General features: G+C 40.6%; 1 protein-coding gene across 1 annotated transcript in view; it reads right to left on the reverse strand.

Annotated features, from left to right (window-relative positions):
• Positions 1–346: 346 nt before the first annotated feature.
• klhdc3 (kelch domain containing 3) overlaps positions 347–18,815 on the reverse strand; it is a 29,919-nt gene continuing 11,450 nt past the window's right edge. Inside the window, exons 9-11 of the mRNA XM_028604031.1 lie at positions 6,822–6,895; positions 5,590–5,668; positions 347–3,846 (exon numbers count right to left, since the gene is read on the reverse strand). Coding sequence (XP_028459832.1) covers positions 3,780–3,846; positions 5,590–5,668; positions 6,822–6,895 — 220 coding nt within the window. The 3' untranslated portion in view covers positions 347–3,779. The remainder of the gene's footprint in view (positions 3,847–5,589; positions 5,669–6,821; positions 6,896–18,815) is intronic.

Here is an 18,815-nt window from a genome sequence, read left to right on the forward strand (position 1 = left end):
CGGACCGGATTAGAACAAAAAGTTCGGTACAACGTAATGTGTCGACTGAAATATTTTCCCTCTGTTGCTCCGAAACGGACGGAAAACTATCACACTCTCTCTGTAGTCTACCGTTAGCTATCTACCGTAAATGTAAGCTACTTTTAAAATGCCATATTTTCATACATCATCACACATCTAAAAAAGAGCCTTTCTTTGATGTCATTTTTCAAGAATCGGTTTAGGAATCGGAATTGTTTTAAAAAGTACCGGTTCGGCATCGGTAGCCAACCCTACTCAACAAGCTCTGATAACAGAATAAGTATGTTAAGAAAATGAATGTATAACACATTTAAAATGACAAATGTAATGTTCTCAGATTTATTATTGATACAGTAATAAAGTATATTGCACAGGAAGTCCTGACCAACCCTCTGAAAAATGTGTTAAATACAAAATAAAAACACTAAGCATAGGGGGGCCTGCACAGGTGTAAATTGAATCCAAATACAGTCCACGCTTTGTTCTATTTTCCCCAAGCATTCTTTGTTGTTTATGAATTATCCAACCATATAGTGTAACGTCTTAAAGTTAGAATACACTTCTTGGCATGAAATCAGTTGGGTCACGTACTTCTGCTTGGCAAATAATTACCGCTCACACTGAATAACTTTAGGAGCGTTATCATTTAATGATGCCCTTTTGACAGGTTTTTTTTGATAAAGCCAGAGTCACCCTGCCAAGGTTGAGCAACTATTTGGTGACGCCTCCTCACAAAATTCGATGAGAAATAACAGGGAAGCCTCAAAAACTGTAGTTTTTACATTACTGCCACTAAAAATGTAATATATTTAGGGTAAGTGAGTGACCATCACTGAGGAAATTTGTTGTGCAGGTATTTTATTTTTGACAATAGTGTCTACATTGTCATTTACTTAATATTTATTTCATGTCATGTTCCTGAAAACTTCTTGACTGAAAATGGCATCACCCATAATCTTCCTGAAATAAAAATGACTAGCCCTAACCACACATTAGAAAAAATAATAACAGCAGTTTTGCCAACGGCCATTTGGTGTCACATAACAGTTTGATTTGTTCACCAGTAGTTTCTTTTGTGATTAGCTTCCCTGTGGTTTCACTGCATTAGCTGTTGTATAGTCCAAGTAACTGGGGTACTGAGGAATAGCAAGTGTGTGATATGTCCATATGAATCACATTGGCACCACCGGTCTATAATAAAATTCAGACTTGGTTTGGGCAGGCAAACATCTGGAACTCTGCGTAGGCAAAGAGCAGCATCAACATGTCTCTTCCCTGTAAGGCCTGACATGCCACGATTGGCTTTAGTGCAGTTATCTGGTGTTTAAGATTGTTTACACTGCTTCACATGAAATACACAGATTTGTAAACATTTACTTTGTAGGACAGTGTTATCCAATCCTGATGTTTGGGACTTAGAGCCCTGAAGGGTTTAATTCTAACCAGCTAATCAGAAACTGACTGATACAGATTCAATTGAACTATCTGGCCGGACAGAAAACACATGGTCCCAAAGACCAGGACTGAAAAGCATTGATACAGGTCACAAGTGTGTGGTAACAGTTCCTATTCACATCAAAATAAATAGGCAGTATAAATACAACTTTTTTGCCTGTATATTCATCCTCACCAAGTCAAACATTTTAACGTCATGCCGTATTACTTATTATTCTTGTATGGAAGATTCAAAGGATGAGTGATATTTTGTATTTTTCTTTCTGTTAACGATTCCATAAAAAGACCAAACCCAACAATGAATTAATCCAACAAGTATTGTCTGTGTATCCAAAGCCTGGTATATCTTACTCCATAGACTTTTACTGTCATCCAAAAACTATTATTAACTCATTCTGTAAATGAGCCACAGCACTGTACTGGGATACAATGACCAAGGCCACTTTAGTTTAAGATCGACTCAAAGTAAACACATCGTCCTGCTGCCCAAGTCCTTCGAGGGCACCAAATTCTCGACTGAAAAAAGTTCCTAAAAATGCTTTTTCACCTCTGTTTGAGTAACAACTGTTAAAAACTACAGTGACCAGCGGTTTAAGGAAATTAATTAACCTCAGGTTGGTACTATTGAGTAGGAACAAATGAGAGCCACAGACAGGGTAGGGATGGGTTGAGAGACGGACTAACACATCGTAGGTTTTGGTCTTTATGGGATTTGTTGACTAGGTCAAAAATATAGAATATCACCAACCTTATCCTGTGACTAAAGTGGATGGAGATTACAAGAGATGCTTTAAATAAAAAAAAAAATAAAATAAAAAAAAGGCCACCACCACCACTCCTGTGTTTTAAAAGTTTTGTTCTAAAATTTGCAATCAGAATAAAAACACGCAACCTGAATAAACATCCCCAATTTGAGCCATTCCAAGTCATTTCCCAGCTGTGTGGCGAGTGTGTAAGCCCTTATGCCTTAATAATCTGATCAGGTTTAGCTTTGCTTTGTAGTCAAACACACATGCACACTTTTCTGTTATTTTTCACCGTACCGTGGTCATGAGAAGAGTCTCTGATCGCTGTAGGATTGTCTATAAGTGTAACAACTACATTATGCATATTAGTGATCATCTCCCCCACAACAGGCAAACTGAAACAGGTGGGCTGGGACTCTGTGTAGACGGGACCACGTGCTTACACACATACACAGTATATATTTGCATCATGATTCCATTCTACATTTGGCACTGAAAAACAAACTACAGGGTTAAAGGGTTGGGTGGTGGGGCCGCTGGCAGGTGAGTCACACTCTTCCAGTGACACTAGGACTCAAGCTTGAATACAAACTTCTGTGTGTGTGTGTGTGTGTGTGTGTGTGTGTGTGTGTGTGTGTGTGTGTGTGTGTGTGTGTGTGTGTGTGTGTGTGTGTGTGTGTGTGTGTGTGTGTGTGTGTCCTAAGTCTTATCTAGTCTTATTAAAGACCCAATGATACATGCTATTGAGGGAGGTAGATGGACTTCATTATTTTACAAGGCGGACAGACGGCTCGCTTCAGTCGCACTGCAAATCACCTTTGAGACACTTGAGAGCAGAAAGGTGCTCGCCACGTTATGGTGAAGTAGGGAACAAGGTAAGCATCGAAAGTCACTCAAATGGAACCTTTCACAACCATACCACTATATACCCTATAAGCTTTCTCCTTGCATTTAACGCCAAAGTAATAAGTTAGTCACGTCCAATCCGTATACGGTGTACATATCTTCATTTCCCGCAAATGGACATGGTAGTTTGACATGGTTTTATGACAAAGTTAGACCTGCAAGATATACAAACTCGTGACCATCTCGGTCTCTTTTTATCTGGAACAGAATGCTCACATTAGTCTCTTAGGGGAGCTCTGTCGAGTGGGACATCAGGACGACATCCACAACAAGGTTGGCTCCCAAGACCTTTGGCTGAAGTTCTTGTCTCTTCCTGTGTTTAAGATTAGAAGTCTATGATTATCATAGGCTGATTGGATTTCTAGAGAGGCTAGAAAGAAGACAAAAATGTGAACAGGTGTCAACTTTTACTGTCACATGTAACCAGTGTCTCAAGGTTTAAAATATCCTTATACATGAGAGGGCTCATGGTGTCCAAGGAAGTCATACGAGAGAAGATTTTGGTCAGTAAGGAGTTTTCACTTGAAGAATGTGGAAAATATATCCCATACAGATCCAAACTTTTGCAAAAACTGTCTGTTGGAGCTCAGCTGATTAGAAAGATAAAAGCTCAGTGTCCTCGGTCCTAGTTCTGCTTCACATTCTGCCGTGTCAGCCATGGGATGAGAAGATGGGCCTGCTGATGTTGCTGTTGGTGGTCATGGCTGCCAGTTCCCACCTGGAGTCAACGACAGGAAGAATCAGAGGCAAGAATCTTAGGATACACAATTACTAGCCCAGACTGTAACTGGACCTTGTACTGCATAAATAGTGACCAACAAATAGAAACGGGCCAACAAACAGACATTTTGTACCTTAACACTTGTAATACTGTGTGGTTTCTACATTTCACTCACGTATTATTTGGGAACTACTAAAGTAGACGGGGTAGGAGACAAACGCATCACACTTCTGGTTTCAGTCCTTTTCACTTTCTGATGGATCAGGAAAAATGATTGCTCTAGTGCTAAAGTGCAAATGTGTTCCATAAATATAGGGTATACTTATTCAAATCGGGAGATTTCAGGTTAAGTGTGAAAGCACCCTTAATCTTCACTAAGACTATTTGCTCTACTACATGCTATACTCCATACAAAATAAAATGTCATTGGGATTAATTAATCAAATGCGGCACTGTGGGCATACATGCCAATTTTGATTTTGTTTGGAACGTACTGCTGCCTTTAAGATTTTAGGCATAGCTTATGTCTTTACCTTGCGCTTTTAATAACTTCAACTAGACTTAAAGATTTGAAATATTCAAGGCGCTCAAAATCTACTACAATTACAGTCAATCAAGCCCCCCCCCTTGTCCGTGTGAAGGGGTACGATGTGGACAAGGATGAGGGAATGCCCCGCTGTAACACGAGAACCAGGAGCAGGGCTGACAACAGGGTCTTGTGCTGACCTGCTGACAGGTCAGAGGTTGAGCTCCAGATTGTTATCACTGGCTCTGGTTTCACACTCACTCCCTCTCAATTGCTTTGTTCGTTTTTTGTTGTGCACGTATGTGTTTAAGAGGGGAGATTGGCATTGGAGCTGGAGATGCCAGTGAGGGGCAAAGGGAGTAATCCATATAGTCTTGTGACCCCACCGAAAACCCTCTTAAGGGTTAGAAACACAACTGCAAAGTGGGGAGTGTGCAAGGTGGCAGTGACAGTGCAAAAGAAATGAGAGGCTAAGAGGAGTAATTAGTATCAAGTTCCATGGGGTCCACGTGTAAAAGGAAAAAATAAATAAATATAACATAGGTGCAACTCCTCTATTTCAGACGCACTTTTCTAATCAGTCTATTTATTAAATGTAAAAAGTGGTTCTATGCTTGAAATGGAATGATTGTGTGAATGTTATTCCCTAAGAGAAAAATAGTATGTTCTATATTACTGGAAAAACAAAAGGAGGGTGGCAGACAGTAATTGCTGAAACCCCTATTTTTGGTATGCATTTTGCCTTTATATGTATATATAAAAAAAATTTTGTAAGGATGAAGATGGTTTTTCGTTTTAAACCGCTGGTTTAAAATAAAACCAAAGTAGTGTGAATGTAGCCTCAGTGATCCTCGCTTGGCTGGTGTTGGTTTTTGTCAGCTGGTCTGTGCTAGACAAAAAGTTTTGCCTTTAACATTCAAAGTTTCACCATGATTGTCTGATATACACAAACCTTCATGCTATTAGCAGGACAATATAATGACATACAAATTGTACATGAAGGGACTTAAATTGAAGTCAGACAAAAGCCTGAGTAAAACTGGTTAAATAAAAGGATAATGAGGATAATTTGCCTCTTTGAAAAAACAGCCTTATTACTGCGGGAGACAGAGTGGTGGCAACAATGACGAGCATAATACAAACAGCGTGAACAACAATATGTCAATTCTATGACCAAATAGCGCTAATGTTTGAGAAGAGGATGCTTGTCTGACCTGATATCATGTGGGAGTCCTGACTGCTCCAGACTGTACTGAATAACAGCTATTTTGCATAACGTCTTCAAATTAGGGCCTGAAAAGAAGAGACGGCGTAATGAGTCATAGACTGATCAGAGACACTAATCATACTCACAATATCCATTTCAGCTGTGGGAATTCAAAATAGATCTAGGCAGGTCAGATCTAAGAATCTGTAGATGAAAGGTGTTAGATTTCCTCCGCATGGTGTGAAAACCACCGTGTTCTGATTCTACCATACCCCAAAAATAAATGAAACAAACAGTGTTCATGAGGACATGCAGAACATTATGTTGCCAGTGTCAAATCACCTTAGTACAAACTTCCTCTCAATTATTATCACCGTACTGCTCCACCATATGTTCAGTGATAAACAGTGTGAAGGCACACGCGACTGGCACGTGGAGGCGTATGCCACAGGGGATGCACTGGGTACTGCCAGTCCCATACGGTCCCTGTGCAAACCCACCTACACAAACTGTGACCTGACAGCATTTAAGGCTACCCCAGTGCAGGCAGGAAATGGCTATATTTGGTAGTCCATGAGACGGAAGTGCCCCATGTGATAACACAAAACGGGGCCAAGGCCAGGCATACTAGGCCAGGTGAGAAATAAAGCAGGTGTGTAAGGAAGGTACTGGTATATAAACTGTATTAAGGAATCCACCATATAGCCTATTACAGTGATTCTCAAAGGAGGGTCGGTGGCACTCTGCCAGGGAATCTATGAACATTTTTCAGATGCAATTTCTTTTTTTTTTTTTTTTTTTTTTTTACAAAAGGCTTCATAGTTCAATCAATAACATTTACATTTTTAAATCTATAATAGTTCATAGATTACGTAATAATCCAACAAATCCATAACTCCTAGAATCTGCAAATGTGTTTAATACATTTCTAATACATTTCTCTTGTGTTGTTTTTTCACATAACTAAGAAGAGTAATAAATAGGCTATGTCAAATTATTCCAAGGGACATACAGAACATGAGAAGTCCTCAGTATATTCTCTATCTTGTAAGGGGTCCTTGGCTGCAAAAAGATTGAGAACCTCTGACTTGTTTAACCTTCTTAAGGAGGTTGAAAATACTTTATTTACAATGAAAACATGGGGTTGTAGATGAGGATTTATTACTGAACATGTGCATCTGCAAGATTAGACACCTTCTTAAGCTAACAAGAGACATGGATAATGACAAAGATACTTACTGAAGTCTAAGATATACAGGTCTGAATGATCCATGAGGTTAAATTCATCACCCATTCCTTGCTCTGGACAGGGGCTGTAAAGAGAATAAAAAGATAAGATTGGAGCGGTCTGAATTGAAACTGACTACTTACAAGTGGTCAAAGTTTTAAACCTATCCAGGAGGACAACAGTAACTCCTTAAACTTCCCGACTGTTATCATGAGCATGAGGCACACAATGTGCCAAGGTTGTATTTGGTACTCAACGGTTAGTTGTTTTCCTCTTCAAATCATTCCTAGAATTCCCAACAGACTCCCAATTATTTACCTTGTCATCCACCCTCTTACCATCTTTCTTTAATGGTTTAAGGTTCATGATCAGGGAGCTACAGATTGTTCTCAAAAACACACCGTGTTCTGCTCTTTTTTATCTTGGGCTGGCATGATTTAAGCCCACAGGAAGTGGGACGGCAGCCCATGCTGATAGTCTCCCAGACCTGTGCAGCCGCTGATATCACTGCACATCTGTTTCCTGCCACAGCTAAACAAACACACCTGCGACACACCTGGTGCACCACAAAAAGCCTAGCTGTCTCACAACTCTCTTCAGTTACCATCTTTGTATCAATTAATCAATCAGTTAAAATGCAAAACATGGCTACTTGAAGGGAAACGGTATAAAAACTAGGGCTGTCAATCGATTAAAGCTATAGTGCGTAGTTGCTGTCGCCCCCATGAGGAATTCAAAGTAATGACAACCAAACTGTCGGCTCGTCCACATGATACAAGCCTCAAGGCTGTTGTATGCTTCTGCGTCAACTCCACGCCGTAGCTACGCTGTCGCTCTTACGGCATCATGACCCTTTTGGAGTTCTGCGTCGGGGTTGTTTTGCATCACGGTGCAACCGCCATAACGCTAGGGGGTGATAAGTCTGAGGTTATTTGCGAGGTGTCTGCCAGCCAGGTTATGATATGTTAGCAAGCAAACTTTAGCACAACTGCCCACAAAGTACTGCTTGCTGGCGAAGTGCTAATTTCAAAATGTTACTGACATATAGACACTTTACAAACGGATAACCCCGTCATGTTACCTAAATATGTCTGAGTTTATTTGCAAAGCTTATATCAGTGAACTAGCATGTTGCTACTCCCCACAGCAGCCTGCTTCAAACACTGACTATCAACACACAGGACGAGTTGACCAATCACAGTCCTTGCGGTCTGCGTCGCCTCAACGCAAAGTTACACATTTTTGGAGGTTCACGTCGAGCTACAGCGGAGGGCTAGGAGGGGGGTTCGCGGCGACGCAGAGGGGTCTGCGGGGGTACGCAGTCGATTCGACGTAGAAGCATAAATCAGCCTTTACGTGATCGCGCACGTGACCCCACCCCTCCTCCACACAGTTGCTAGTAGCCAAGGAGGACACAGAGGATTAAAAAACATAATGGACTCTTCAGAAGAGGTAATTATCTTCACTGAAGTTTCTTCGCGGGAAAGTCATCGGACACCACAATCTTCTTCATTGACAGCACATGTAAATAACTTTAGTCTTGTCCAGAGAACCATCTAGAAGGGCTTTGAAACTGAACTTTCCAATCAAAAAGACCCTTTTCTTTATCCACTTTTGCTCAAGGAGCTTTGTTACTGCTGCATCGCTTCCTGATTTCCCAAACTACGGAGCGGCCGAGTCCTGAATCAAAGAACATGCATGGGTTAATCGCACGTCAAAATAATTAAAAGGAAGTTTTCGTTATATCAATATTATCACATTAATTTGACAGCCCTAATAAAAACACAACTCAAGGTAATAGTCTACAGCTTGTGGGAGTGCAACTAATATCTTAAGGAAGATTGTTTTTCCCCACAGGCAGTAAGTATTCCTGTAAATGTACTAGACGCACTACTGCTTTGTACCCACAGTGCACCAAGAGACCTGTCCAGATTAGTGCATAAAAATGCACTTTACAGTTTTACCCTACCCAGAGGACAGTTTCAGCCAGAAAGGTGCATTCACCAAGCAGTTTAGGGTCTATAAATATCTATTATAGAGAATAAGTGAGGGATTTGGTCCTTAAAAATAGCTTAACAAGATTCTTTCTGCTACACGCGGACTGGCCAGTGACTGGCACGTGTCCAAACAAAGGTGTCCTTCTGACACCACTACAGTACTGTTACAGCAAACTAGCAGAACCCACTTGTTTTGAATAGCTCAGAACTACATTTTGAATTCTTGCCCCACACCATTCTATTGCTGAATACAAAATACCCTCTCCTCAACCGTTTCTCCACCCATCAATCTCTATTCCTCTTTCCCGCTGTCCTCTCCATAGCATCTCCCTTTGCTGCGTGTTCAGGATGTTGTAAGGGTTTTACGTTGCTAATCTTCCCTAAACAAACACGGTAGTGGCTTAAAGCAGCCAGGAGAGGTGCAGAGCACGAGCACAGTCGTCCCAGGGGGCCAGCTGGGGAAGTCATTACACCCCCTGCCCCCCAGGAGGTGATCCACCCGTGCTTATAGCATGGGCCTTTATCAGAATACCTTCAACCACCCAATCCCCCCCTTCATCATTAGACGGTCTACTCCCGGTCCTGCAGTTCATTGCTGGCTGTGACATTACTGTTATTAGGGCTCATTTGAAAACCGAGAGAATGAACACTAATAGGAACTTTGTAATTAAAGACAACTGCTGAAATGGATAGACAACTACATATGCCGCATATGTAGCAAACTTGAACAATATAATAATAAAACAATCACAAAAACATCTTATATAAACTGCATGAACACTGGTCAGACCTTCATGGTGACGTTAAACTATACATTTGTCGAGAGGATATTGACAGAAGTGGAAAGTAACAAAATACACTTACACGTTACTGTATCGAGTAGTTTTGTTGTGTATTTTGTATTTTTCAAGTAGTTTTTAAAATCAGTATTTTAAAATGTACTTGGTTACGTTTTCAGTGAAGTATTGTATTTTCCTACATTACAAAGCCCATCCATTACAGAGTTAAAAAAAACTAACTATGAAAACTGAAAGAAAGAAAAACAACAACAACAAAAAATATCACGGCCAGAACAACTACACCAGACCTGCAAGTCGCAATTAAAAAGAAGTAGAAGAAGAACTGCAATGTGTTGGACCCATGGATGTGTCGGCGAGCCGCGAACTGAGCGGGAGACGTTAGCATGGACGTGAATGAGAATGAAAATTTAAAAAATGTCAGCTCATGGGAAAGAAAGAAAGGTCGATGCAGAGTTTTTAACCAAACATGGACTTCTTAGTATTTATTTACTGAAGTCAAAGGTAAAGCCGTGTGCTTAGTTTGCGCAGAACACATCTCTGTGTTAAAGGATTATAATTTGAATCGCCACTACATTACTAAACACACAGAGAAATACAACAACTTGACTGATGCAGAGCGGGCACGGACATCTGAAGCTTTGCTAGTTAAGCTGCAAAAGCAACAAGGCATCCAGGGATACAGCAGTCAAGACCAGCTTTGTGATATCCCACAAAAATCACCAAAAACAGTAAGCCATTTTCTGAAGGGGAGTTTATTAAAGAGTGTTTGGTGGACTCTGCTGCGCTAATATGCCCAGAGAAAAAAATAAAAAAAGAGACGTTTGAGAATGTGCCGCCTGACATAAAATTAACAACTCAAGGGTTAATGTAACTAAAAGTACATTTTAAATTAACTACTTATTACTTTTACTTGAGTAATTTTTCAGATAGGTAATTCCACTTGTACTTGAGTAATATTTCATCAAAGTATTGGTACTTGAGTACAATATTTTAGTACTTTTTCCACCTCTGGATATTGATTAGGACACACCAAGCAAAAAGTCAGCTGTTGCATGCCATAGGGCTGTCGTTAAGGATCTGTGGTCAACAATTGTCTGTAGCTTTAGCGAAGTGCTTGTCATCATTGGCTCTAGTTGGTCCTTTGGTTGCATTAGATACTATATGTGTGGAAATTACACTCACATCAGCAGTCTGTCTCCCTAACAGAAGTAATGAAAAGTAGCATCTCTATCTAAAGAGCACACTGCAGTAGCTGTCAACTACTGTGCAAGCTCACATGGAGAGAGGGTGTAGGCCTTGGATGCTGACGCGTGAAAGGGTGCAGATAAGGGGATGCTTTAACAGAGAGCAACAAGAGAGATGAAGATTGCATCCACTGGGACAAGGCTTTCTCGCATGCTCATGGATAATGTCAGCCTGGGTGTGAAATTTAGCAGAACATCAGGGATTGGTAATGCTTTATTGGTGAGAACCTGACAGGGTTCATAGAGGCAGGGGAAGGAGAAAAAAGGGGGTGGTAAGAGGTGTCTGATAGACTGGCAGTAGATGGAAGCGGGAAAGTCACAGTGTGCGACTTTATGTGGCGTCCTGGTGTTTGATGGGTCACTTTGTTACTCGACCAGCAAAGTATCACTATGTTTGAAAGTGCTCCTCCCCCTTAAGCAGCAGTGGTTTCCCAGTCTGAATGAGGCCTGAGTGATGGCGCTCCCCCACTAAAAAAACACTGGTTGCTATTTCAAACAACACTCAATGAGGGTGTCTAATCACCCAATTGCCAGTCCTTTCTAGTAATGCACTGCCTGCTCATTACCTTCCAACCCTAGGCCTCAAAATGGTAGAAGAAAGAGCTGAACTACAGTCCTAAAACTAATGAGGAAACAAACACTCTGTCTCAAGTGTCCAGAAATTTAATTGCCAACAAATTCCACAAAGGACTTTCAGAAACGAATTGAGCGATGGAGCCAACACCCATCAGTGACGCCTCGACTTTCTAAACACCAACAGTGATGTTAACAATATAGCTGAAAACCGTCCTGTCGTAGGCATGTTTGCAACGGCTTCATTGGCCATATCCTCATTCTTGGAGCGATATGATCTGCATCCTTTTCCTTTCTCCACTTCCTACTGAACTTTGGTCCTTCAGAATCATCAAGCTCACAGGAACTCATCGCACACTACAACTTCCTGCAGAGCACCTTATCAGGTTGTCCAGACATGAAATCAAATTAGCATTTTGGTATCAAGTGAAAACATTGGGAACAGGTACTGATAGTACAGCAAACTTTTGTTTCACTTCTACATTAATGGGCAACATGTTTTTTTTAAATAAATAATTTAAAGAATAATATAACTGACTGTGGCACACCGAATTTAGTGGTCTTGACCATTGTAGGAAGAAAACATGTCTCCCTTCAAAAAGGATTATAGTAGAGATGCACCGATAGACCGGCCGGTGACCGGAATTGGCCGGTTTTCACGTGCTCGGCCATGACCGGCACCTGTTAGGTCAGTCTGACATATGCCGATTTCATGCCGGTCAGTGCTACAATTACCTGACAACATACGTTATACGAGTTACAGTTCTCAAGGACGCACGCACGGACGCGACAGCACAGTGTCTTTTTCCTTTCTCTCAACTTTTCCGCTGTGTCGTACCTTCTCGCGGTGTGAAGCGCGTGTCCCGGCTATTCTCGTACATGTAGGGAACCTCGTGAATTAACCTGCAACATGTCAGCCGTTTGGAAATTCTTCAGCGTGTGTGCAGAAGATAACAAGTTAGCAATATGCAACACCTGCAAGGAAAAAGTAGGGTGAAGAGGGATAACACCAAAAACCAAAATCAATTTTTTTTTTTTTTGGTATTTGATGTGAAAAGAAGGAAATGGTTTTACATTGCACTTTAGATGTGTGTGAATTTCCCATACCAGGAGTAATTTATATAGTTCTATTTTATAGTGATCCATTCACGGTTAAAAAAAAATTCTATGTTCTGTGCAAAATGTTCTATAAAAGAAAAGATAGAAAATAAATATCTGTGTGCTGTAAAGTGGTTAGAAAAATGTAATCTGAATCGGCTAAAATCGGTATTGGCTGGCCTAACTCAATGGAATCGGCCTAGAAAGTTGTAATCGGTGCATCTCTAGATTATAGCATTCATTTTGACATTTAGCTGCATGCATTTTGACACAGCCATGCATTTATACAAAAATATTAAGTAACTTACTGCAATTAGCCACAATTATTTGGTAACATGAATTATTTTGCCCTCTATTTTTTATAATAAAATGGCAAAGCCTACAAATAGGGTTGGATGATAGCAGTTTACTAGACTGTTAAGAATCAAGCAAGACTTTGCAACAGTTTGGACCCAAACTTTCTTTACAAATCCAATAGACTTGGTAATCACAGATCGTTAAATTCCCGTCCATTTCTTTTGCCTTAATCTCGACTGTCTCACCTCGTCTTACCGAGCTATCTGTGCCCCCTCCTGGGCAGTGGCTGGACAGTGGATTAAGACTTGTAGATGCCCAGACCTAAGCCCCATGCAGAGGGTGAGACACAAACTACAGCTGGCTCCCAGAGACAGACGCCTGGCTTCAGATTAGACAGAGGACATGCCTGCCGCTAGTGAAGCATGCATCTCAAATTGCAACCCCCTGTGGACAAAATGTATTTGGACTTGGTGGTGGTATTGGAGAAGAAAAGAAAAGAAAAAAAAAAAAAAAAAAAAAAAAACAAACTATAAATCCCTACAAAGCTCAAGCAAACACAAATTTAGTCTATTTTATCAGGACAAGTTTTTATCAACCCAGCTGCCTATACAAATGAAAAAGAAGACATTAAATAGTGTTTCAGGACCTTGAACACAGCTGGTTAATATACAGGGGGAAGTCTAGAGGGCTTGTCAAATGCTCCTCTATAAATTACTTCCTCTATAGCCTAAATCTTCATCTGTGGCTGAAGACTAGCATCAAGGTCAGCCACCTAGCAGGAGACACTCAACAGAAAATTCTGACAAATGTACAGTGGCTGCAGACCATCGTGTTGATACATGTATGGTTACGGTGCATGCCTTCTATCAGAGTAGCTCACTAGTAAACTAGCTACTTTACAGGCTGAGTGATTATCTCTTCATTTCCTTCTCTTTAACTATTGCTACAAGTATTTCCTGTCATGTTGGTTGGATCCTTCTCTTTCACTAACAAAAACCTTGTAGTGTTTCAGTAAAGTCTAAGTTTAAACACGACTCGCTAACTGTGAACGAATAGCCTCTGGTTCGGTTAAATCAGCAGGCTGGTGTGCTTTGCTTGTCATTTTTTACTTTGTCTACATAGCATGGCATTGTTCCACAGAGGGGACCTAAACCCACCAAGAGGTGTTTTCTTTGTGAAGACAGCAGTAAATCACAAGTTAAACTACTACTATTTAGACATGTGAATTTATGTGGACAACAGCATCACAAAGCGTCCCCTATGCAGGCTGTTTATTTGAGCTGCTGTGTAACACTCAGCCCTATGACACCTTAGTGTATACAGCCTGTTAGTGGGTTAAAGAGGGTTAAGATGCAGATGAAATACTATCATGAGCTTGTCTTTGAAGAGTAAATCACAGTGTTGCTGTGCTGCCCCAAGGTCCTGTCCCGACACGTGCGGGATGCCCCGTATCCTGCTGGGGTCATCTCCACTGTTTGACAGGTTTTATCTCTGGCATACTAAAAACACACACACACACATGCACACAAACAATTAATAAAGGAAACTTCTGCAGCCTACCCTTTGACACTGAAGGCCAAACACAACATGTGTGTGCCATCATAATCTATGGTGTGTTGATAGGTGGGTTTCAATGGAGCCAGTTTCCACTGTGACAGATCTGAAGACATTATAGGGTGCAAGAAGTGCAGCCAACATTATATTTAGATTCAAGAATAAATTAAAATCAAAACAGAAAGTAGTGGTTTTCACGCAATGCCTGTTGCCTGGCAAGAAATAGTTCTTCCTGGCAAGAAATAGTGCTTCAGAATTAGTTCTGGTTTAGTCCCATGTTGTGTTTAGTCTAACATTTGAACTGTCAGGTTCAACAATGATAACAAGCCACACTTTAACTGGCTGGACTATCATAACAGCAGCCCTTTCAGTCATTGATAAGGTGCAAAAGGGCCTTGTAGGTGATATCGAGGCACCAGGCTTTTGACCCTTCTGATCTACTAAACAAAATCACTGGTTTCTGCAGAAGCTCTCCGGCTCAACAACTTGCTGTTTTGAAATGACCAGCTAAATTCCACACAGATTAAATATCATGGTGAGATTCTGGTGGATTAAACAAGAGGTTTTTGGGTGGGATGTTTTGGCTACCAGTGAGATTACCTGCTATGTAATCTCCCTCTTGCACAGAATAGAGCAGCCACACACTCTCCCCACCTGAAAACTCAATAGTAGCAGGACAACTGACAAACAAAATCTGTTTGCTTCTAAACAAACAGCATTTTCCACCTACACTAAACCAGGGTAATGAGTAATTATAAGTCAGAAAGATTTTAAAAGAGGCTCAATAATTTAAGCATAAAGCTTTCTGCATCTAATGTTAGTTATGGCGTCAGCATGCTATCCATCTCCACAAAATCTATCAAGCGACTGTGCATACTGCCAAATGTAACACATGCGTTAAGGCTGGCAGAGCAAAGCAAGCATGCGTGTGTATGTGCACCACTCTGACGTCAGCTCAACAAGAGGAGCTGTGAGTCATGTGAATACACAACAAATGGCACACTACGCCAGAAGTAGCAGATCTCAGCAATGACCAATCAATCTGACTGAAATTCTAAATCCAGGGGAAGTGAATCATGGGCATTGTGATATTTTAAGGCTTCAAAAATCCTGACAATTTCTCATTTTGGAAAGACACCAAAAACACAATGCACTGAGACACAAATTAGGGAAAGCAGTCGTAAGAGCGTAAGAGGTTAAGTGCAGCTGTGCCTGAATTGAAAAGTGTTATGAATAAAAAAGCCACTGAAACTAGGAGCAATCCAACTGTGGAGCAACAGTTCCAGCAATTTAAAAACTTGGTTTGCAGTCTTCTGGTTGGCTGCGTTATAGATGTTAGATAGATGTATTTTTGCTTATATGTGGTACATGTAAGAAACAGCAGCTATCAAAAGAAAAAGCTAAAAAGCATAGGATCTCCATCTGACCTATTTTTTAGTCTTCAGCAAACGTGTGATTTCAATGTGCAGTTTTCAGTTTCCAGATGAAAAGAGTGAGCACAGTCACAGTTATCAAAAATTGAATAAATGATAAAACAATGTTTCCTGAAGGTTAACTTGCACAATACTGCATGCAGTCCCGCCATGCCAGCTGTCCCTTACACACAGACTCACAGATTCAGCTCTGTGACTGCCTCCACCTACCTACAATGAAAGGCAATTAAAACCCCTTTAAAGAACACTCATTAACAGCAGTCCACATAAAAGGTGCTGAAGGGCTAAAAAGGCACAACATCTTAACTCTATAGAAAACTGGGATGTTTTCCATCTTTATTTACCATAACAGTAACCATTCCCCACAAAGTTGTCGTTGTTACAGCCATTAGGGAGGCAAGAATACATGCTAAAAAGTTAAAAAAAATATATTGTGAAAATATGATGGAATGAATACATGTCGTCATGTCCAAGTAGTTCAACAGCCAGATCCAGATTCCCCTTCAAAGATTCCAAGCTGTCTGCTCCCAGCATGCCAATCTGTCATGTCCCTGTTCACATCCTGCCCCTCATAGGATGCCCTGTTCTCAAGCTTAAAATGCTTCCCGATTTAGCCCAACCTGGGCTTGTTGTAAGCAATTATACACAGAGTGTGATGAATGCCAACAATGACAACATACACTCAGCAGGAGATCCATAATCTATGTGGCACTGTCTTCATGTGCAACTCAATTTTAGCAGCGTTCAATGCCTCGGAAGCTGAGAAAGAAGTTAGATATGTACAGGGTTTAGCAAAGTACACTGCTCTTTGCCTGTGTGCGTAGGTGAAGGTCAGTGCAGGTGGAGTTAGTCATGCACGGGTCGTCCTTCGTGGGGCAGTGAGCAGGTCTCAGTAAATGAGTGTAGCAGAGGCGCTGAGGGTATATCAAATTGCACTCCGTGAGAAAGAATGCTCCCTAAGGTCATAAATCAGAGATGGGGCAGAATTTCACGCCTTTCTGCAGCTCAGCAGGCCTGTTTAGACTGACGTAAGTGGCACTCAATATAGCCACTAATGCCTAGCCTGTCATTCACACACCCACACTCTGTTCATTTACCCTAAAGAGGTGCAAATGTGTACCTAAATACCTACTCACAAAAGGATATCATTCATTACATCCTGTTTAATGGCAATCAATTTAACAGCATCAAAATAAAGAAATTGTGTAAACATCAAGGCTTATTCAATCTAAATCCAAGCACATTCTAACACTGAACACTTTGAGAGATGCATTCAGAATCTCATGTTTTGCCTACCCAAGTCTCCTTTTGTCCATTACAGTCTACTGTATATGAAGCTGTTAATGTTTGTTTTATTTATATATTTATTTATTTGACAGGGACAGTGCACAGCTTCTAATTGCTAATTTACATCTGTAGGCCCTGGGCAGGAAACAGAGAACAACATTTGTTTTACATTTGTGTTTAGTGTTAACACACCTCAGTGTTATGTCCAGTCTAATGTGTAACCCCTTTGAAAACAGAGGGCTCTTGGACTTAATAGTTTTAGTGTCCTTCACTAAAGTAATAAATTATTCCTGAACAAATTCCTGCAGGCAAAATAAATATCATAAACTGGGAATAAGTATCAACAGAAGGGTTCTGTTTTGGATCAATATGAAAGGACAACTAACCCGGGAAAACAAGATGTGGACCATAAATTTGAACACAATTTCCTTGGTAGACCTACCGAAATGAGAAGCCCCACAAAAAACACAAGCAAGGTGTCCAGCAAATAATTCATGGTGGCATGTGCAAGCATTTGTCAGTTGCATTCAGACAGACACCATAACGTTTTAGCCCTGTTAACTGCCCTCGTGTTGTTAGGTCACACAAAAATAAACACAGGAGAGACAGCAATTGCTGGTTTTAAACCCAAAGTTTACACTAAATTAGAGGCGTATTATGAAAAAATACTTGCTAAGTCTAATCTAAATCAGTGAACCTTAATAGGAAATCTTTCCTAGTGCAGAAGAGAAAGCAAACAAATGGGTGTTAGAAGAAGCTGCTTGGAGTCTGTTTGTGTGTCTTAGTATGTGTGCATGCTTATGGGAGTTCCTGTGTGTAAGAGGCTTAAGTGTGCTCACGTAAACAACAAACGTGCAATGCTGGTCAAGAGAACCTGTGTGGCCAACTTGCTCAGAGCCTGCAAGGATCATGCTCTAATTTGTACAGTGACAGGAAACAACATCTTGGCAGACTTAGCACAACCGAGCAACTGCTGAACAACAAAATCCTACACTTTACAAATAACACAAACACCACGGTTCTCCCCTTACTAAGATACTTTGCGTGCATTCTCGTGTATGTATGTGTATATACACACACACACACACACATATATATACACGAGAATGCACACAAAGTATGTGTGTGTGTGTGTGTATATATATATATATATATATATATATACACACACACATACACACACATACATACACGTGTGTGTGTATGTAAGTGTCAACAGCTTAAGGCAAAGAAGTTGAAATGGCCCCAGTTTCCTGAACCTTTTAAACAGGATGTTGGAGATACTGTGTGGAGTTTGATTTCTTCCTCTGCTCAGCCGGCACCCTCCATCATTCCAGCGACCAATGACACTCCCTTTCCAACCCAAGTCCTATCTGCTCACAACAGGAAATCATGACTCCTTAAAACCCATCCTGCACTAATCCTGGCGAGAAACCAAACAATGCATAACTATCTTACAAAAATAAGCATCTTCGTCTATACTTGAATAAGTAAAAGAATAAGTATATGGTTTGTCATAGAATCTGAAAAATTGAAATAGGTGTATGTGAGATTCTGAACACTAATAAAATACAAATTAAAAAAATAATCATCTTCTAAAGCACTTCATCTCTTATAAACATTTGTTTTTCTTCCTCAGTTCCATATCAATAACTGACTTTGCTGACTTTTGACTGCTACCGTAAACAAGCAGCAGATTTTGTTTCTTTTAATTGTAATTAC

The sequence above is a fragment of the Perca flavescens genome, chromosome 17 (genome assembly GCF_004354835.1).
Source record: "Perca flavescens isolate YP-PL-M2 chromosome 17, PFLA_1.0, whole genome shotgun sequence".
Classification (NCBI taxonomy): domain Eukaryota; kingdom Metazoa; phylum Chordata; class Actinopteri; order Perciformes; family Percidae; genus Perca; species Perca flavescens.